This window comes from Nipponia nippon, unplaced genomic scaffold (genome assembly GCF_047370975.1).
Source record: "Nipponia nippon isolate SJK-2023a ecotype South Korea unplaced genomic scaffold, ASM4737097v1 scaffold_27, whole genome shotgun sequence".
In the NCBI taxonomy this organism is placed as follows: Eukaryota; Metazoa; Chordata; class Aves; order Pelecaniformes; family Threskiornithidae; genus Nipponia; species Nipponia nippon.
The window spans coordinates 4,421,855-4,442,915 of record NW_028262344.1 but is presented as its reverse complement, the minus strand read 5'-3'; the positions used below and the strand labels follow the sequence as shown (position 1 = coordinate 4,442,915).

Below are 21,061 nucleotides of genomic sequence, written 5' to 3'. Positions count from 1 at the left end.
CGGGTTGTCCCCCCTTCAGCCCATTGCTGGAGGGGGCCCGGGGCGCCGGAGCGGGCGCAGCCCCTCGGCGGTGGGCAGAGACCCCGGGGTTTGCTTCCCCCTTCCTTGGGGGTCGGTGGGGAGCAGCGGGGCTGCCACCCACAACACCATGGTGGGGAGGGGGCCAGGCTGCGCCCGTGGGTCCCTGCCAGGGGGCTACAGGCCTGGCCCTCGTGGCCACCAGCCCCCCCCTACTGGTGGGCAGTAGCCCCAGAGATGTCTGGGCTTCCCTGGCACGGCACTTTGGGGTCTGGCAGGGGGCACGTGGGAGCCCTGGCCCCCCCCAGGCCCAGTCTGGCTCTCACGGCTTCCCACGGGCCCCCACCCTGGGGTGGGTGGGCTGGGGGTCCCTGGCCGTCACCCTGCCCCCCCGCTGCCCCCCTTCCCCTCGGTTTGCAATAAACGCGTTTCTCGAGCGCGGGGCCTGCGAGTGATTCGGTGCCACCGCCGGGGGGGACGCCTGTGCCCTGGCCCCCCCAGCACCACCCCGCCTAAAGGCTGGGGACGGGGACACCCAAGGGTGTCTGCAGGTGGCCCTCATGTCCCCCCATGGGGGCAGGGTCCCTCCCACGTGATGGCGGGGGCTGGATTTCGGGGTCCTTTGGGGCATCAATATGGGATCCCGGGGGGGGGGGCAGGGCTGGATTTCGGGGTCCTTTGGGGGTGAATATGGGATCCCTGGGGGGGGCTGGATTTGGTGGGGTGGGCATGGGGTGCCTGGCGGCTTTGGGGGTGCCGACCTCGGGGTCTCACCCCATTGCTCCCCACCTCCCTGTCCCCATTCCCCCCCTAATCCCCCCCGCGCCAGGCGCCGAAATTTCTCCGTGGCGATGCACAAATATAACCGGGCTCGGCGCAGTCCCCCACGGCCGCCCACGGTCCCCATGGCAACGGCAGCGCCAGCCGCCAGCCGCCCACCCGCGTTCGCCCCGCGCCCCGGGGTGGGCACCCGCCTGCCCGCGCCCCATGCCGCCCACCCACCCGCTCGCCCCCGGCCCCACCGCTGATGTGTGCCCACGGTGGGGCGGGGTGGGAGGACCCCGGTGTCCCCGCACCCTGGCCAGGCCCTGGGGCTGCTGGTGGCCTCCAGGGTCGCCTCTTGTGCCCCCCCCCCCCCCCAAAAAACCTGCCCCCCCAGCAAGCCTCTGGCGTTGGGGGGCTTCAAGGTGCCCTTGGGGGGCGGAGATTTTTGCCCCCCCAGACCCCTGCCGGGTGTTTTGCTGAGGGGGGGTTGGAGCCTGGAGGGGTTGTTTGGGGTGACATTGGGGGGGGCTCGGTGTTGGGGGGTGCAGGGGGATGGTGGAGCGGGTGGGTGTGGGGTCCTTGAGGGGGTGCCTGGATATTGGGGTCTTTTGGGGGGCGATGTCGGATCGGGAGGGGGGATTTGGGGTCCTCCGGGGGGGGGGGGGATGTGGGGGTCTGGGTACGGGGATATTGGGGGGGATCCCGGGGAGGGGATCTGGATGCGGGGCCTTTTGGGGGGTGGCTGTGGGTGCTCAGGGCGGGGAGTCGGGATTTGGGGTCCTTTGTGGGGGGAGATGTGGGATGCGTGGGAGGGGGTCTGGGTACGGGGATATTGGGGGGAATCCCGGGAGGGGGGTCTGGGTACGGGGCCTTTCGGGGGGTGGCTGGGGGGAGTGAGATAGAGGGGTCCGGGGGGGTGCGGATGGGGGCGGTGGGGGGTCCCCGGGGCGGGGGCGGGTCCGGGCGGGGGGGTGCCCGGCGGGGGGGGATCCCAGGCGGGGGGCGGCGGGGGCTGTCCCGGGCTGGTGCCTCCCCCGGCCCGGCAGCGCCTCCTCCCGCCCCCCCGCGCCAGGCGGAGCCGGAGCCGGAGCCGGAGCGGAGCCGGTGCCGGGGCGGCTCATTGCGGCGCGGCGCGGCGGCAGCATGGCCACCACCGTGCCCTGCACCCGCTTCACCGACGAATACCAGCTCTACGAGGAGATCGGCAAGTAAGGGCCGGCGGACCCCGGGCACGGCAGCGGGCACGGCCCCGGGGGCGGCGGGGGGCGGCGGGGGGGGGCGCTGCCCGGGCTCCGGCCGCCGCTCGGTGCAGACGTGACGCACCCCCCCCCCGGGATCGGCCCCCCCCCCCCGGGACCGGCCCTGCCCAGTGTGTGTCCCCCCCGTACTGCCCTCCCCCGGTACTGGCCCTGCCCCCCCCACCGCCCCCCCCCCCGGTCCGGTGCCTGCCCCCCGGCCGCAGGGACCCCCGGGCCTTACAGCCCCTCCCCGGCGGCCCGGACCCCCCCCCCCCCAGTTCCTCCCGCCCCCCACTCCCAGTCCCTGCAGCCCCCTTGTTCCCCAGGGACCCCCCCATCCTTCTGGACCCCCATCCCTGCAGACCCCCCCGATCTTTCCTGGTCCCCCCGGTCACCCCAGACCCCTCCAGATCCCCTCCAGTCCCCAATCACCCATCCCTATAGACCCCTCCAGCCCTTACGGCTGCCCTTGGCCCTATGGACCCCCCACCCTTATAGACCCCCCTTCCATTTCTCCTGACCCCCCAGTCCTCGCAGATCCCCCAGCACTCCCAATTCCGCCCCTGGCTCCTACAGCCCCCCAGTCCTTATAGCCCCCACCTGCTCCTATAGACCCCCCGATCTCTCCAGATCCCCTGCTCCTTATAGCCCCCCTGGTCCTTATAGACCCCCCCGAAGCTCTTACCGACAGCTCCCCAGCCCTTATAGCCCCACCGGTCCTTCTAGACCTCCCAAACCCCCCCAGTCCTGATACCCGCCCCCGAGTCCTTATAGCCCCCTGGTCCCTATGGACGTCCTCACCCTCCAGACCGTCCTTGTCCTTATAGGCACCTGCTCCTTTTGGACCCCCCCAGCCTCCACGCCCCCCAACCTCTCCAGCCCCCCCATCTCTATAGACCGCTCATCCATATGTCCCCGCTGCTCCTTACGGACCCTCCTCATCCGCCGGCCCCCGTTAGACCCCTTTGGGCCTTATGTAACTCCCCAAATCTGCGGCCCCCCCCGCCGGTCCCTACAGACGCCAGCCCCGCTGGCCCCCCCAGTCCTTAAAGACCCCCAGGTCCCCCCTGGCCCCCCCCGGGTTCTTCCAGCCCCCCCCCGCCTGTGACCCCCCCGGGGCGGGTGTTGGGGGGAGACCTCGTCGGGAAGGGGGGGACCCCCCCATATCGGGGGGACATTTTGCAGGGGTAGACGTGGTCCCTTTGGGGGTATCGGGGGGGGGACGTGGTGCCGTCGGCGGCTGTTCCCTCGCTCTCCCCAAAATCCAGCCCATCCTGGTTGCCATGGCAACGTGGTCCCCCCCCGTCACCCGCCAGCCACTGTGTGTGTGTGTCCCCACGCCGGGATTGTCAGGGACATCTGCCCCCGGCCAGTGGGGAAACTGAGGCACAGCTGGGAGGGGGCCACGATGGCCGCCCCTCCCGCAGGAGCTGGCACCCACCATGTCCCCGCCTCCCTGGGGCCATGTGGGGAGGGGACAGGGGGACAGGGGGTGCCAGGCCCTGGGGAGTTCTCCCTTGTCCCCCGGCGGTGGCAGGGTCCCCACCGTCCCGGCCGGCGCGGGGCCCTCGGTGTCCCAGGACATGGGGACCTGGCGCGGTGGCAGGGGGCGGCCTGGCCCCCAGCCTCCCGGGGCCCACGTGTCCCCTGCGGGACACTCGGCGTGGCGGGGCCGGGGTGCTGCCGGGCTCTGCCGTGTCCCCAGCCTGCCTGGGAGGCCATGCCCTGTGAGGGTCCCCTCTCTGTCCCCCCAGACGCTGCTCTGCCCCCCCCGGCCTGGGTGCTGCTGAGCACAGGCAGAGCTGGGGCACCCGCTGCCCCTGGGGACCCTGGCGGGCAGGGGACGGGCAGGGGACGGGCAGGGACATTGGTCCTGGGAGGGGGACAGATGGTGGTGGCACTTGGAGGGGCTGCAGGGTGTTGCTGCTCGGCACGGGCACGGCCACGCCGTCTCCGTCCCTGTCCCTGTCCCCAGGGGTGCCGGTGGCCGCTGGCTCCCCGTGCCCCGCCGTGCCCACAGCCGGGCCCTGTGCCCGCTGCCACCGCCACGGCCACAACCGCCACCATTGCCACCACCATCGCCACCGCCACCATCGCCACTGCCGCCACCATGGCCACCGCCGCCATCCGGGCCACCCGCCGTCCCCATGGCAACGGGCTGCCGGTGCCAGATCCTTCCCCAGACCCCCTCCGTGATGCCGGTCCCCGGTCCCCCGCCAGGCGCTCGCCCTGCCGAGCCCCCCCTGCCCAGCACCCCCAGCCCCCCCATCCGCAGGCCCCCGGCGTGCCTGGGGCGGGGGCCGAGCAGCGTCGGGTCCCCCCCGCTGCCGGGGTTCACCCCCGGGTGCTGAGTCACGGCCGGCGCAGCCCCCGGCCCCGGGGTGCTGAGTCACGGGTGGGAGCCCACCCATGCCTGGTTTTGGGCGGGGGGGCCGAGGCAGGCGGGGGGCGCTGAGCCTGTCCCCCTCCCCAGGGGGGCTTTCTCGGTGGTCCGGCGCTGCGTCAAGCTCTGCACCGGCCATGAGTACGCCGCCAAGATCATCAACACCAAAAAGCTCTCCGCCAGAGGTAGGACCCCCCCGTGACCCATGGGCGGGTGCTCCCAGGGCCCCCCCAGCCCGGCCACCCCGGTGCCCATGGTGACAGCCGTGGTGCCCAGGACACCCGTGGTACCCCTGGTACCCACAATACCCGTGTCACCCGTGATACCCCTGCCACCCGTGGTGCTCGTGGCAAAGGGTGCCAGCTGGGGGGGGGTGTGCTCCGTGGGGGCTGGATCCGGCCCTTCCCGTCCCTGTCCCCTCCTGCTGCTCCGCCGGGGTCCCCCCTCCCCGCCCCGGTGCCCCTCGGTGCCCCACAGCGTCCCCCAGGGCCCCGCAGCAGCCGCGGTGGCTGTCCCCCGCGGGCTGTGCACACGTGTGAGCGGGCTGTGCGTGTGCGTGTGGACGTGCACGCGTGTCTGTGTGCGGGCACTGTGTGCACAGGCGTGTGTGTAGTGCGTGTGCATGCACGGGTGTGAGCAGTGGGGGTGTGCGTGGGGGGTGTGCGGTGCGTGTCTGATGTGTACATGGGTGTGTGTGCACAAGTGTGTGCAGTGTGTGTGCGTGGGGGGTGTGTGCTTGCACTGGTGTGAGCTCTGTGTGTGCATGGGGGTGCGCACAGGTGTGTGCAAGGGTGCGCGTGCTTGCACAGGTGTGAGTTGTGTGTACGATGTGTACTTGGGGGGGTGTGTGCATAGGTGTGTGCAGCGTGTGTGTGTGTGCATGCACCGGTGTGAGCTCTGTGTGCACACAAGTGCGTGCGACGTGTACATGGGGCTGCGTGCGCGCACAGGTGTGTGCATTGTGTCCTGTGTCGCGGGGTGTGTGCACACCTCAGCGGTGTGCGTGTACGCTGGGGGGGGGGGGGTGTGCGCAGGTGCGGGGTGTGCGCAGGTGCGGGACGTGTGTGAGCACGGCATGCACGGGTGTAGATGTGGGGTGTGCACACGTGTGAGCAGGCAGCGTACGGTTGCACTGGGTGCGTGGGTGTGTGCTCTGTGTGTACACATGTGTGTGCCTCGGCCATGGATGTGTGTGTGCGCGCACAGGTGTGAGCAGTGTGTGTTTGCTCTGTGTGAGTACAGCGTGCGTGGGGATGTGTGTGCACACACGTGTGCATGTTGTGTCTGTGCACGCCGTGCATGGGATGTGCAGGCTGCATGTGTGTGCACACGTGTGCAGGCCGGGGGGCGTGCCGTGTGCGAGCCGTGTGTGTGAGATCATGGCCTTACACGTGTGCACACACGCACACGTGCGCAGGTGTGTGTGAGCAGGTGCACACCCCTGTCCGTGTGTCCGTGTGCCCTCCCTGCCCAGCACAGCCCTTCCCCGCTCACAGATGGGGCTGCCCTCACCCTGCCTGCCCCTGCCCTCACTCTTCCTGCCCCTGCCTTCACCTGCACTCACAGGTACAGCCACGCACCCCGGTACACACACACACAGACAGGTACAACCACACGCAGGTACAGCTGCATGCTCATACAGTAGCAAACACGGGTACACGTGGGCACACACATATGGCCAGACACGGGTACAGCTGCACACACGCACAGGTACACCCGCACACGTGAGTACAGCCACACACACAGGTACAACCACATGGATGTACAGCTGCACATGCATGTACTGCCACACACGGGTACAGTGGTATGCATGTGCGCATATGTACAGCTGCACACAGAGGTACACCCATGCACACAGGTACAGCTGCACACAGGCACACCTGCACACAGGTGCACAACTACAGGCACATGTAACCCCCCCACATGGACAACCGCACCCGTGTGCACACCCACACACGTGCACATCCACACGTGCACAGACACACCCATATGCACACACCCATACATGCACAACCACATGGATGTACATCCGCACACACGTACAGCCGCATAAATATGCCCAATAACACAGACGTGCACACCCGTGCACAGCTGCGCACACCTGCACACACCTGCACATGTGCAACCCTGCCCACACTTGCACACCTGCACACCCAGACACACTGACACACGTGCCCATGCCCACAGGTGCCCACCCACGCCCACGTGCACACCGGTACATGCACACACAGTCCCCACACGCGCACACCGGCACAACCCACACCCCCCGCACCTGCACCCTTGTGCACACCCACACATGCGTGCACACCCCTGCACTCGCACAACCACACCCAGGTGCACACCCGTGCACACCCACACCCACGTGTGCTCACACGTGGCACCTGCGGGCTCCTCCGGCCAGGGCCGGGGCCGGGGCCCGGTGACCCCTGCGGCGTCGCGGGGTGGGGACGCGGGGCGGGTGCCTGGCTGACACCTGTGTCCCCAGACCACCAGAAGCTGGAGCGGGAGGCCCGCATCTGCCGGCTGCTGAAGCACTCCAACATCGGTGAGTGGCCGGGGATGCCGCTGCCACCCGGGGACACGCTGGGTGCCACCATGGGGGTGTGCCACGCTGGGAACGTGGGGTCCTGCTGGGTGCCCCCTGGGGTCCTGCTGGGCATCAGCCCTGGGGCACGCTGGGTGCCCCTCTGGGGACACAGGGGGTCCCACCCTGGGGTCCTGCTGGGTGCCCCCCTGGGGACGTGCTGGGTGCAGTGCGAGGGCTGCGTGTGACAGACACGCGTGTACCACACGTGGCGGCTGCGCGGGGGCCGTGGGCTCCCGGGGCCGTGGCTGAGCCTGTCCCTGTCCCCATCCCCGTCCCCGTCCTGTCCCCGCAGTGCGGCTCCACGACAGCATCTCGGAGGAGGGGTTCCATTACCTCGTCTTTGACCTGTGAGTGCGGCTGGGAGCTCGGGGGGTATCGGGGGGGCCCCGGGGGGGGTTGCGGGTGCCCAGATGCCAGGGTCCCGGGGTGACACGGTGCCCCGGCTGCGTTGCAGGGTGACCGGCGGCGAGCTCTTCGAGGACATCGTGGCGAGGGAGTACTACAGCGAAGCTGATGCCAGGTGAGCCCCCGCGCCCCCCCAGACCCCCCCGAACCCCCCTGGACACCCCCAGCCCCCCCAGTGCCCCCCCGGGGGGCTGCAGGGATGGGGCAGCTCCAGCAAGGCAGGCAGGGGGGCACCCAGTGGGTGGGGGGGTGCCCCCCCATTATCGTAGCCCCCCACCGGCTCTGTCCTGCTGCCGGGTGCTCGGTGGGGCCCCCCCATGTCCCCCCCCTCCCACCCCGTGCTCCCCCCCCGCCGCTGAGGCCTGGTGCTGTCATGACATGTGCTGGGGGGGGGGGGCTGGTGGCGGGTGGGGGGCCCCCAGGGCCCCCCCCGTGCCGGTACCGAGCCCCCAGCGCCCTGTGTGCCCGCCGTGTGCCCGTCCCCGTGGTCTCTGGGCTTTCACAACAATGTTTCTCCCCTTCTCTCGTTCCCCCCATCTCTGCCCCCCCGTCCCCCCCCGTGCCCCCCACCCCTCGTCCCCCCCGTGCCCCCCTCATCCCTCCCTGTCTCCCATCACGCGTCGCTCGGGCTCTCTGCGTGTCCGTGTGTCCGTCCGTGTGTCCGTCTGTCCCACCGCTCGCTGCCCCCTCCCGGCACCCTCTTCCCTCTGTTTTGCCTCTTGCCGTCCCACTTGCCCCCTACCTGCCTTCCTGCCCCCCTACCTGCCTTCTTGCCCCCCCCCACCTGCCTTCTTGCCCCCCACCTACCCTTTTGCCCCCCTCCTGCCCCCCCTCCTGCCCCCCACCCCTTTATCCCCCCTCCTGCCCCCTCCCACCCCCTTTACCCCCTCCTACCCCCTTTCCCCCTATTCCCCCATCCTGCCCCCACTCCCATCCCATTCCTCTCCATCCTGCTCCCCCTCCTGCCCCCCTTTACCCCCCCGCCCCCCGTTTTGTTTTGCAGTCACTGTGTCCATGAGCTATTAGCACGCGTTTCTCCCACCCATCACTTTGCCCCTGTGCAGAGGGAGCCGCAGGTCAGTATAACGGGGGGGGCCGGGGGGGCCGTGCCCCCCGTGCTGCCCCCGCCCGCCGGAGCATCCCGCTTCCTGGCCCCCGCTCCCCTCGCCGGGACCCCGCTTTGGGGCTCTCTCTTCCCTCCTTTTTCTCCCCCCTCCCATCACTTTTTTTGCCCCCCCCCTTGCAGGGAGGTTGCCCCCCGCCATGCCCCAGCACCCCTAGCCGGGCCGGGCCCCCCCTTCACCCCCATTTCAGCCTCTCATCCCCCCGCTCCTTCCCTCTTTCTTTCTTGTCTCGTCTCCATCCGCCCTCCCCGCACCCCCTGTCCCCCCCGTGAGTCCTGTCTGGGGGGACCCCGGTGTCCGGGCGGCAGCAGGGCTGGGGGGGGTCCCCATGGAGGGGGGGGCACAGCAGCACCATTAGGGTGACCCCCATGGCTCCGTGCCAAGGTGGGAGCACCCCTTGATGGGCACCCAGGGGTGACCCCCCCCCAGGGGTGACCCCCCCAGGCAGGGGCATGGGGGGTGCCAAGCTCAGCACCCCCCCCAGTACAAGATCACTGCTTGCTTTTGTAGGGTCCCCCCCAGGGCGCAGTGGGGTGCTGGCAGCGGGGCAGGGGGCTGGTTTGGGGCAGGCACAGGTCCCGGGTGCCCCCGGGCATGGGGGTGCGGGAGGTGGCGTGGGGGGCAGCGTGTCCCTGACCCCCCCCCCCCCGACGTTTGCACGCAGCCACTGCATCCAGCAGATCCTGGAGGCCGTCCTCCACTGTCACCAAATGGGCGTCGTCCACAGGGACCTCAAGGTGAGTGCCTCTGTCTGTCCGTCCCTCTGCACAGGGTGGGTCCCCTCCCTCCCAGGTCTTGGGGTCCCTGAGTCCGCACAGCCCGAGGGGGCCCTGGCTCGGTGGGTCCCCAAGCCCTTGGCTCCTGGGGGGGTCACTGAGCTCCTGCTGGGGCTGGGGGGGTCCCCTCCGCCCTGAGTGCCCCCCAGCTGCCATCTCCCCTTTCTGGGTGTGTGTGTGACCCCCCCAGTCACGCCACACTTCTGCGCTGAGTTGGGTGCTTACTGCGACCCCCCTGCTCACGTTGCGGTGCGAGGGGGCCATGAGCTGGGTGGGATGTGGGGACGGGGATGAGCGAGGGGGGCGGCTGGAGCTTGGCTGTGGGGTGGGACACGGGGCTGGGAGCGAGCCGGGGTGACACCGAGGTGGGGCTGGGCCCGGGGCTGTGCCACCCGGGCACCCCCAGGCATTTGGCACGGGGCACCCACAGCCCCCAGACCCGCTGCCTGGGGCAGGGGGCTGCCAGACGGGCAGCACCCACTCGACGGCGGCTGCAAAGCACCCTCTGCTTCCTCCCTCTCCTCCTCTGCCCGCCCCGTGCCCGGTGCTGCCCTTCTTGGCACTGCCCTCGCCCGGCGCTGCTGCCGCAGCCGGAGAACCTGCTCCTGGCCAGCAAGTGCAAAGGGGCGGCGGTGAAGCTGGCCGACTTCGGCCTCGCCATCGAGGTGCAAGGGGATCAGCAGGCCTGGTTCGGTGAGTGCCACCGCGTCCCCGTGCCTGCCACGTCCCTGTCCCGTGTCCACTGTGTCCTGCACCGTAGCCACCGCGTCTGTGCCCCATGCCCACAGCATCCTGCCCGCCGTGGCACAGCCCCCTGCCTGCCGCCTCCCCCCCATGCCCACCGCGTCCCTGCCCTGTCTCTGTCCCTGTCCCATGCCCACCGGGTCCCTGTCCCATGCCCACCGTGCCCGTGCAGTGTCCCCACCGCATCCCTACCCCATGCCCAGCACATCCCTGCCCCGTGCCTGTGCCCCAGTCCCATGCCCACCGCGTCCTGCCCCGTGCCCACCCTGTCCCTGTCGCTGTCCCTGTCCCCTGCCCGCTGCCTCCTGCCCGCTGCGGCTCAGCTCCTGCCCGTCTCCGTCCCAGGCTTCGCGGGCACGCCCGGCTACCTCTCCCCCGAAGTCCTGCGCAAAGAGGCCTACGGCAAACCCGTGGACATCTGGGCATGCGGTAAGAGCCTGATCCCGGCCTGATCCCAGCCTGATCCCATTCCCCTCCCATCCTGATCCCCTTCCCAGTCCCTTCCTGATCCCATCCTGATCCCATCCTGTCCCCTTCCTGGCTCCATCCTAGTCCCATCCCACTCCCATCCCAGTCTCATCCTATTCACCATCCCAATACAGTGCTGGTCCCATCCCAGTTCCTGTCCTGGCCCTATCCCAATCCTCATCCTGGTCCCATCCCTGCCCCCATCCTAGTCCTGTCCCCTTCATCCTGGCCCCATCCCGTGGCCATCCCGGGCTGCGTGCCCCGGCCATGCCACGCTGTCCCCGGTGGGTGGGTGCTGCCACGGGGGACGGTGCCATCCCGGCAGCACCGGGGAGGCTGGCATGGGGACAGGCCACCCTGGGGACACCGCTCCCCGGGGGCAGGGCTGGAGGGAGCCGCGGGGAGGCTGGGGGTCCCTGGCCCCCTCCGGCCCTGACCCTGCTCTCCTTCGCCCAGGTGTCATCCTGTACATCTTGCTGGTGGGCTACCCGCCATTTTGGGACGAGGACCAGCACAAACTCTACCAACAGATCAAGGCCGGTGCCTACGACGTAAGTCCCCGGCGCCAGGCACGTCCCGCGCTGTGGCTGGCCGGCTTGTTAACTCTGGAACCTACTGAGGGACACTACAGCTAATCACCACCAGGGAGAGCCTGGGGCGGGACTTTGGGCCACGTCTCTGGCGGCTGGTTGGGGACGTGGGGGGAGGCAGAGGGACGCAGGTGCCGTGGGGCTGCCCCTCCCCAGCCGTCACCCCGCCATGTCCCCCCCCACAGTTCCCTTCGCCCGAGTGGGACACGGTCACCCCCGAAGCGAAAAACCTCATCAACCAGATGCTGACCATCAACCCTGCCAAGCGCATCACAGCCCACGAAGCCCTCAAGCACCCGTGGGTCTGCGTAAGTGCTGCGTCCTCCCACCCGGCATCCCCCTGGTGTCCCCTCCCGGTGTGGTGGCCACCGGCGCCTGGCGCTGACCCCCCTGTCCCCCGCAGCAACGCTCCACCGTGGCCTCCATGATGCACAGGCAGGAGACAGTAGAGTGTCTGAAAAAGTTCAACGCCCGGAGGAAGCTCAAGGTGAGGTTCTTCTCCAGGGAGGAGCGTGGGCTGGATCCGGCCCTGGCCCTGCCCGGTGTTTCCCCACCCGGCACAGCACCACCCTGCCCATCCCCGGGGCTTTCCCGTGGGGCACAGTCCCACCCTGCCCATGCCCGGTGCAGCACAGTCGCATCCTGGCAGCGCCCGGTGCGGCACGGTCCCGTCCCGGCCACCCCACGGTCCCATCCTGGCCGTGCCCGCTGCTTTGCCATGGGCCACGGTCCCCTCCCAGCGGTACCCAGCGCAGCAGGGTCCAATCCTGCCCCTGCCTGGCACATCGCACTGTGCCGTGGCCCCATTCTGCACCCTCCGATCCCATCGCCGTGTACCAGGGCCTCATCCTGCACCCCCCCATCCCATCACCACACCCCATGGGCCCCATCCTGTACCCCGCCATCCCAGGGCCTCATCCTGCCCCTTCCCTCCCTTCCAGGGCGCCATCCTCACCACCATGTTGGCCACCAGGAACTTCTCAGGTAAGGGGGGGCTCCCGCTGGCCGGGGGGGGCCGGGGGCCACAGCCCCCCCGCCCGCAGCCCCCGCCGAGGCCGGTGCCCCCCTGCCCCTCTCTCTGTCGCTGTCTTTCTCTCTTTCTCCCCCCCCCACCCCCTAAACCCCCCCCATTTTTTCCCTGTCGGCGAGGACGGGGGCGTGCGTTAGCCAAGGGGGGGCAGGATCCGGCCCCCCCACGCACACAGCAGCAGGTAGTGCCCGGTCCCCGTGTCCCCCCCACCCCACTCCGGTGGCTGGCGGATGGGGGGGGACATGGGGAAGGGGGGGGAATACGACGGAGCAGCGCCAGCCACCCCCAGGCCTGAGGCCGGGGTGATGGGCACCCCAGGACTTGTTGGGGGGGGGGGTGGGGGGGTGGGAAGGTGGGGGTCCTGGCTGCAGCCCCCCCCCCACCTGCCCCCCCCTCCCCTAACAGGAGCTCTGCTCCCTTTCTCTCCTCTCTTCTCTCTCTCCTGCCCGTCTCCTGCCCGCAGTGGGCAGACAGACCACCGCTCCTCCGACCATGTCGGCGGCCGCCGCCGGGGCCCCCCTGGGGCTGGTGGAACAAGGTAGACGCATCCGCAAAGGGCCCCCCCGGCCCCCCCGGCCCCGCTTGGTTTCTGTGTGTCCCCCCTCCTTCCAGATCCTTCGTCCCCATGTCCCCCCCAACCCCAGCCTCTTCCTCACCCCCCCAACGGGTTTCGGGTGCCCTCCTCGGAAATCGGAGCGCAAGCATGGCCCCCCCGCATTGCTCCCCCCGCAACCCCCTGCATCCCCCAGCCTCTCCCCCCCCCCATGGGGACAGAGAGATGCCACTGTCCCCCCCTGCTGTCTCCCCCCCGGCTGGCCCCGGGGGGGGGCTCTGTACCCCCCACATCGCTTGCCCCCCACCCCATCATCCTGGGGGGGCAGCTTGTGCCCTGCTGTGGGCCCTGGAGGGGGACACACTGTGGTGGCACCCCCAGGGGACACCTGGGGACCCCGCCTGGGTCAGCAACGGGGAGCTGGGGGGGGAAAGGATAATTTTAGGGTGCCCCCCCCCCATTGCTCCCACCCCATGGCACTGTCCCCCCCCACGCACACAGGGGGGGCACGCCGGTGCATGGAGGGGGGCAAACCGGCCGCCTGCCCCATGCCCCCGCCGTGTCCCCCCCGTGCCCCCCTGCACGCCCCCCAGCATGTGCCCCCCTCCCCGCATGCCCCCCCGCACGGCTTCCGAGAGCTGCAGCCGGTGTTCGTGGCGCCGCGGAACACTCGGCGGGTCTTAAACCGTGCCCCCCAAAGGGCTACAGCTGCCCCCCCGCCGGGGATCCCCCGGCCCCCCAATTCGGCTCTGGTTTAAACCCCCACCTCTCAGCGCCCGCCTGCTTTCGGAGGAGGGACCGGGACCCTTGGGGACACCCCACCAGGGACCCCCGTGGGGACATGGGTCCGCTGGGGGGGGACAGGGGTGTCCCCTTCCCCCCACTCCCACCCCCCATTGGGTGCTGCTCCATGCCACCCTGCTGTCACCGGACTTGTCACCGCACAGCCCCTGCCACCCGGTGATGCCGGCGGGGGGGTCCCTGAGCTCGGAGGAGCGACGAGGATGCTCGAGGTGACACCCCCCCCCACGGCCACTTGTGTCCCCCCATGTCCCCGTCCCCCTGCCCCTCACTGGCCAGAGATCTCGATAGCAGTGACAGATGCTCCCCCCCCGTCCTCGTCCCCTCCAGGGTGACACCGGGGGGGGCACAGGGGGCCGCCCCCCCCCCCCCCCGGACTCAACTCATCTTTTTTATGTTGTTTTTTTATGTTTTTCCCTTTTTCCTCCTTTCCCGCCCCGTTTCTCTCTCACCCCCCCCTCCTCTCTCTCTCGCTTTCCTCTCTGCATTTCTCCAAGGTAAGCCAGCTCTGCCCCCCCCCACGGGGGGCCACCAGGTTGGGGACACCCCCAGGACGGGGACACCCCCAGGACGGGGACACCCCCCTCCCAGCACGTGTGTGTGTCCCGACGCCGGGGTGGCGGGTGCTGCCGGCACCCGGGGGGCATCGGGGTGGGGGGCTGGGGTGGGGGGGTCAGGGCGGGGGGACACGCGGTGTCCCTTGTCCCCAAGGGAGGGGACAGCCACTGATGCTCTCTCCCCCCCCCCGCAGCAGCTAAGAGCTTACTGAACAAGAAGGCGGACGGCGTGAAGGTGAGGGGCCGCGGGGGGGCTGTGGGGGGGCTGCCCCCCCCGTGCCGCTGAGCCCCCCACTTCTGTCCCCTCCAGCCTCAGACCAACAGCACCAAAGGCAGTGCCGGTGTCACCAGCCCCAAGGGGACGCTCCCGCCCGCCGCCCTGGTAGGTGACCCCCCACCCGCACCCCCAGCACCCCCACCCCGGCCGGATCCATCCCGCCAGCCCATCCCATCCATTGCCATGCGCCCCTGATCCCTGCCGCCTCGTCTGGCTGTCTGTCCGTCTGTCGGTCCCTGGTGTTGCTGGGGACAGGCGGGTGACATGGGGACAGGGGTGGAGGGGGGGGGTGCAGGATACGGGCACGGAGGTGCCACTGCCACAGGGACACGAGGTGGGTGCAGGAGACAGGCGCGGAGATGTCCCTGCCGTGGGGACAGCGAGGTGGGTGCAGGAATCAGGGATGCCCCACCGTGAGGACAAGGTGGGTGCAGGATGCGGGCACGGGCACCCCACCACGCGGGCGCAGGATGCGGGCACAGGGAGGGAGATGCTGGCCAGGAGCCTGCCGGGAAGGTAAGCGCGGGGTACGGGCGCGGGGCTGCCCGGCCGGCCCCGCGGGTGCAGGACGCGGGGATGCCCCGGCAACGCGGATGGCAAGGTGGGTGCAGGGTGCGGGTCCGGGGATGCCCCGCCAGCACAGGGAGGGCAGGACGCGGCCGTGGGGATGCGTGGCCGGTACGGTAAGTGTGGGATACGGGCAGGATGCCTGGCCAGCGCAGGATACGGGCGCGGGGACGCCCAGCCGGCACAGTGAGTGCGGGACGTGGGCCTGAGGCTGCCAGCCGGTACCAGGAGTGCGGGATGCAGGCAGAGGGGTGTCCAGCCCACCCGGCGAGTGCAGGATACGGGCACGGGGCTGCCCTCCACGACCCGGCCGGCTCCTCCTCGGCCGTCCACGGGGGTCCCGCTGCGGCTCGCTTCCCCCGCTCTCTCCCCCTTTCCCCCACCTCCGTCTTTCTGTGAATTAAACCATTTGGCTTTCGCTGGACTAATGACTCTCTGCTTCTCTCCCCCCTCTGCCCCTCCCCGAATCCGGTCTGGGTCTCTCTTCGCCCCCGTCCGCGTGCCGCTCGCTCCGTCGTCCCCCTTCCGTTGTCCCCCCCCGGGCTCTCGCTTTCTCCCCCCCCCCGCCTCTGTCTCTCTCCCTTCTCCCGTAGGAGCCTCAAACTACCGTAATTCATAACCCCGCGGACGGCATAAAGGTATTGCTGCCTCTCTTCCCTTCTCGCCTCGCCCGCGATCGTTAGCCCCCGGGGTCGTTTGGGGCCCCGCTTTCCGCCTCCATCCCCCCCTCAGCATCAGCCATGGCGCGGGGCGGGGAGGGGGCTGACGTGGCGCTGGAGCGGATGAGGATCGTGCACGGGGCGCGGTGACGGCGGGGGCTTCCCCCCACCGCGGCGTCCGGCATCGCCGGGGTCCTGCCGAGCCCCAGCCGGGCTCATCCCTGTCTCCATCCCCGGCTGGGCCGGATTCTGACCCTCTCTGTTTGTGTCTCTCTCCCTGCACCGCCGCCGTCCCGCTGGCAGGAGTCGTCCGATAGCACCAACACCACCATCGAGGACGAGGACACGAAAGGTGACGGGGGCGCGGGAGGGCTGCGGGGCGGGGCTGGCACTGGGGTGCACTGGGAGGGTGCTGGAATGCACTAGATGGCACTGGGATGCGCTGGGAGGGTGCTGGAATGCACTAGATGGAGCTGGGATGCACTGGGAGGGTGCTGGAATGCACTAGGATGGAGCTGGGATGCACTGGGATGGTGCTGTGATGGCACCAGGATGCATTGGTGTGCACTGGGATGGCACTGGGATGCGCTGGGAGGGTGCTGGAATGCACTAGGATGGAGCTGGGATGCACTGGGATGGAGCTAGGATGGAATGGGATGCACTGTAATGGCACTGGGATGCAGTGGAATGGCTCTGGGATGGCACCAGGATGCACTGGGTGCACTGGGACAGATGGGACACAGTGTAATGGTACAGGGACGTATTGGGATGGCATTGGGATCTGCTGGGATGGCACCAGGGTGCATTGGGGTGCACTGGGATGGAACTGGGATGGATTGGGATGCACTGTAATGGCACGGAGATGCACTAGGATGGCATTAGGGTGCATTAGAGTGAACTGGGGTGCATTGGGAGGCACTGCAATGGCACGGGGACACACTGGGACGGCACTGGGATGCTCTGAAATGGCTCTGGGATGGCACCGAGGTGCATTAAGGTGCACTGAGATAGACTGAGATGGCACTGGGATGCACCAGCATGCACGGGGGTGGCATTGGGATGCACTGGGATATACTGAGATGGCACTGGAGTGGACTGGGATGCATTGACACGCACTGTGTCGCACTGGGATGCAGTAAGATGGCACTGGGATGCACCACGAGGCACTGGAATGACACGGACACAGTGGGATGGTACCAAGATGAACTGAGATGCACTGGAAAGGCAGTGGGATGCACTGGATAGAGCTAGGCTGTACTGGGATGTATTGGGATGCACTGGAATGGCACTGGGACACAGCAGGATGGCATTGAGATGCAGTGGGATGTCACTGGGATGCACTGGGACAAACTGGAGTGTAATGATATACTCTGGAACAGCACTGGAATGGAACTGGGCTGTGTTGGAATGCACTGGGAAACACTGGGATGCACTAGGAAGGCGCTGAGATGTGCTGGGATGGTGCTGAGATGCACTGGGACACACTGGGATATAGTGGAGTGCCACCGAGATGCATTGGAATGGCACTGGACTACATTAGGGTGACACAGGGATGGACTGGGATGGCACTGGGATGCACTGGAATACAGTGGGATGATACCAAGATGAATTGAGATACACTGGAATGGCAGTGGGATGCACTGGATGGAGCTGGGGTGTACTGGAATGCACTAGAATGGTACTGGGATGCACTGGGAAGCAATAGGATGGTACTGCAATGCACTGGAATGGAACTGGGATGTATTGGGATGCACTGGAATAGCGCTGGGACAATCTACTACACACAGCAAATTGGCACTGAGATGCAGTGGGATGTCGCTGGAATGCACTGGGACAAACTGGAGTGTAATGATGTGCTGTGGAATAGCGCTGGTACATACTGGGATGGAACTGGGCTGTATTGGAATGCAGTGGAGTAGCACTGGGATGCAGTAGGATGGCACTGGGATGCACTGGGGTGGCATTGGGATATAGTGGAGAGGGCTGCATTGGAATGGCACTGGAACACACTGGGATTGCACTGAGATGCGCTGGGACACACGAATTCAACAGCATGACACTGGGATGCACTGGGATGGAACTGGGGTGAACTGGAATGCTTGGAATGGCACTGGGACACAGTAGGCTGGCACTGGGTTGCATTAAAATGCAGTGGGATGGCCCTGAGATGTACTGGTGTAAACTGGGGTGTATTGGGCTGCATGGGAATGGTACTGGAACACACCAGGCTGTAACTGAGATGTAGTGGAATGCACTGGAATGTACTGGGGTGTCACTGGGATGCAGTAAGATTGCACTAGGGTGGAACTGGGGCACATTGGAATGCACTGGGATGTAATGGAGTGCACTGGAGTGGCACTGGGATGCAATAGGATCGCACTGGGATGTGTTGTAATGCACTTGCGTGGGTCTGGGATCTGTTGTAATACACTGGGATGGTACTGGGATGCACTGGAATGGCACTGAGCCACAGTGGGATGGCACTGGGAGACACTGGTATGGAACTGGATGTATTGGGATGCACTGGAATGGCACTGGAATATACTAGGACATGCTAGGGTAACGCTGGGATGCACTGGGCAGCACTGGGACATGCTGGGGGGGCACTGGGCAGCACTGGGACATGCTGAGCTGGCACTGGGAGGGCACTGGGCAGCACTGGGACATGCTGGGAGGGCCCAGGACGCTGGCTGGGCCGTGGGGATGCAGAGACCGGTGCGACAGAGCTGCGGGGCCTGGGCGTGCGGAGGTCCCTGTGTCTGTCCCCATGGTCCATCCCTCCGTCTGTCCCCGAGGCCCATGGATCTGTCCCCATAGTCTGTCCTCAAGGTCTGTACGTCTGTCCTCATGGTCCATCTGTCCCCATGGTCCGTCTGTCTGTCCCCGTTGTCTGTGTCTGCTCCACGGTCCATGTGTCTGTCCCCATGGACTGACTGTCTGCCTGTCCCCATGGTCCACGTGTCTGTCCCTGTGGTCCGTCTGTCCGTCCGCATGCCCCCTCCACGTCCCTTCTCCACCTCCCGTCCCCCCGTGTCCGTCCCCCCGGCCCGCCGGCGGGTGTCCATGTGTCCATCCCTCTCCCGCCCCCATCCCCGTGTCCCCCCGCCCCAGCTGACGCTGGCTCTGCCCCCAGCCCGCAAGCAGGAGATCATCAAGATCACGGAGCAGCTCATCGAGGCCGTCAACAACGGGGACTTCGAGGCCTACGCGTGAGTCGGGGCCGCGGGCGGGGCCGGGCGGGGCCGGGCGGGTGGGGCTGGGTGGGGCTGGGTGGGCGGGGCCGGGCGGGGCCGCTGCTCACCCGCTGCCTTGCAGGAAGATCTGCGACCCGGGGCTCACCTCCTTCGAGCCCGAGGCCCTGGGCAACCTGGTGGAGGGCATGGACTTCCACCGCTTCTACTTCGAGAACTGTGAGTCCCCTGCCCATCCCCTGCCCTGCCCTGCCCTGCCCGTCCCCTGCCCTGCCCGTCCCCTGCCCTGCCCTGCCCTGCCCGCCCCCCCGTCCCTTTGTCCTGCCTGCCTGTCCTGCCTGGCCACAGCCCTCCCCCTGCCTGTTTGCCTTACCTGTCCCTGTCTGCCCCCCTGCCTGCCAATCTTGTCCATCCCCTGCCCTTTTTCTGCCTGTCCATCTGTCCGTCCAAACTTCCCAGCCCCTGCCTAGCCTCTGCCAGTCTCGCCCAGCTCCTGCCTGCCTGCCTGTCCCCTGCTTGGTCCCTCTGTCCGTCCATCCTGCCCATCCCCTGCCTGTCCTTCTGTTCCCCTGCCCATCCTCTGCCTGGCCACTGCCTGCTGCCCTGCTTGTCCTGCCTGTTCCCCATCTGTCTCTCTTCTGCCTGCCTGTCCGTCCTGGCTGCGTGTCCATCCACCCATCTCTGCCTGCCTGCCTGCCTGTCCATCCACCCATCCAGCCTGCCTGTCTGTTGCCTGTCTGCCTGCCGGTACCCTCCCTGCCTGCACATCACGCCTGCCTGTCCATCCTGCCTGCCTCCCTCTATCCCTCTCCGCCTGCCCATCCCCGCGCCTGCTTGGCCGTCCATCCGCCTGCCCCGCCACCATCCCTGCCCGCATCCCTGCCCGTTCCCCTGCCCGCCTGACGGCCGCCTCCCGGCAGTGCTCTCCAAGAACAACAAGCCGATCCACACGACCATCCTGAACCCCCACGTGCACGTCATCGGGGAGGACGCCGCCTGCATCGCCTACATCCGCCTCACCCAGTACATCGACGCCCAGGGCCGGCCCCGCACCAGCCAGTCGGAGGAGACCCGCGTCTGGCACCGCCGCGACGGCAAGTGGCAGAACGTCCACTTCCACGGCTCGGGGGCCCCCGTCGCCCCGCTCCAGTGAAGGTGAGCGCGGGATCGGGGAGAGAGGGGTGCTGGGGTGCCCCGGTTCTGGCTCACAGGGGTCCCCCGTCCCGGCAGAGCTCGCGGTGGCTGTCCTGGTTCCAGCCCGATGGAGACGGCGATGGGAGCCGAGCCGGCAGCCGGAGCTGCGGCCCTGAAGCACGCGTCCGCATGCCTGTCCCCCCTCCGCCCCGGCCCCTGCTCCTCCCCCCTCCAGTGCCTGTGTTTGCAGAAAACAAAAAGACAAAAAAAAAAAAAGCCAAAATGACGCCAACAACAAAAAAAGGCAAAAAAAAAAAAGGGGAAAAAACCCCAACCCCAACCCAACCCCACACACCCAAAAACCAACCCAGCCGCTCGGCCACAGGCGGGGGGGGCTGGGGGGACGCCCCCGCGGCCAGACCCCCCCTCTCTGCCCGTCTCTGCCTGGGGGGGGTCTCCCGGCTGGCGGGGGGGTGGTCCCGCCCCCCTCCCCGGCTCTGCTTGTGGCGTTTCGCTGTTGCTGGTGGTGGATGTTGTTCTTGGACTCCGCTTTCGCTCTTTCCCTCCCCTGCCCCTGTACATAGAGAGAGCTCTTTATTTTTGAATTCCCACGGGGGGCCCCGGCCACGGGGTGCTGCCGGGTGGTGAGCGAGGTGGCGGGGGGAGGGACCCCCCCAAAGTCCGGCGCTGCCCCCGGAGCGACACCCGCGGGGACCGAGGCTGATCCCGGGCGCCCGGTGGGCGCCTGTGGGAGGGTCCCCCGACGGGCACCCCCGTGTCCCCATGCCGGTGACAAAGCCCGGGCACCCAGCACCCCGTTTCCCCCTCCCTGGGCAGGCGGGTGGCTGGGTGCCGGCTCCGGGTGCCGGCGGGTTTTGGCAGAGGGGAGGTGGGTGCCACGGAAGGGGGCTGGAGGGCGGCGGGGGGGCTGCGGCCCAGGCGGCGGGGATCGGGGCGGGGGGATCGGGGCGATCCAGCCAGCACTGACGCAGCATCGAAAGCACTTTAGACTAAGAGAACGGGTCTCTTAGGGGGCACAGGCTGCTCCGCCGGCTGCCGGGGCTCCCCCGCCGCTCCCCCCACGGCCCAGGGGCACCGGGCAGTGCTCCCGGCTCCGGCCGAGAGCGTTGGCTCCCCTCCTGCGCCCCTTCCCCCGGCCAGCGCTCGGGGGGCCCCGTCTCCCCCCACTCCCCT

General features: G+C 68.5%; 1 protein-coding gene across 4 annotated transcripts; it reads left to right on the top strand.

The window, feature by feature from the left end:
* The first annotated feature begins 1,826 nt into the window (after positions 1-1,826).
* Positions 1,827-20,234, top strand: CAMK2B (calcium/calmodulin dependent protein kinase II beta). Of its 4 annotated transcripts, XM_087763134.1 has the most exons (21): positions 1,828-1,991; positions 4,495-4,589; positions 6,890-6,949; positions 7,284-7,338; positions 7,446-7,511; positions 9,185-9,257; positions 9,887-9,989; positions 10,386-10,469; positions 10,965-11,059; positions 11,284-11,406; positions 11,502-11,585; positions 12,040-12,082; positions 12,592-12,666; positions 14,237-14,274; positions 14,350-14,421; positions 15,477-15,521; positions 15,846-15,894; positions 18,676-18,751; positions 18,858-18,952; positions 19,654-19,888; positions 19,964-20,234. In XM_087763134.1, exons 1-20 carry the CDS (start codon positions 1,927-1,929, stop codon positions 19,884-19,886), a joined length of 1,629 nt encoding a protein of 542 aa, XP_087619260.1. In that variant the 5' UTR covers positions 1,828-1,926; the 3' UTR covers positions 19,887-19,888; positions 19,964-20,234. The 4 variants fall into 4 exon arrangements, with proteins under 4 accessions (XP_087619262.1, XP_087619263.1, XP_087619260.1 ...); XM_087763136.1 differs by lacking the exon at positions 12,592-12,666 and having other exon boundaries at positions 1,827-1,991; positions 14,234-14,274; XM_087763135.1 differs by lacking the exon at positions 15,477-15,521 and having other exon boundaries at positions 1,829-1,991.
* The last annotated feature ends 827 nt before the right edge of the window (positions 20,235-21,061 follow it).

Bases quoted from the DNA above. Each gene is read 5' to 3' on its own strand.
- CAMK2B (XM_087763134.1), top strand. From the start codon at position 1,927: ATGGCCACCACCGTGCCCTGCACCCGCTTCACCGACGAATACCAGCTC. The intron at 1,992-4,494 runs GTAAGGGCCGGC...CCCCCTCCCCAG, and splicing joins CTCTACGAGGAGATCGGCAA to GGGGGCTTTCTCGGTGGTCC. The intron at 15,522-15,845 runs GTATTGCTGCCT...TCCCGCTGGCAG, and splicing joins ACCCCGCGGACGGCATAAAG to GAGTCGTCCGATAGCACCAA.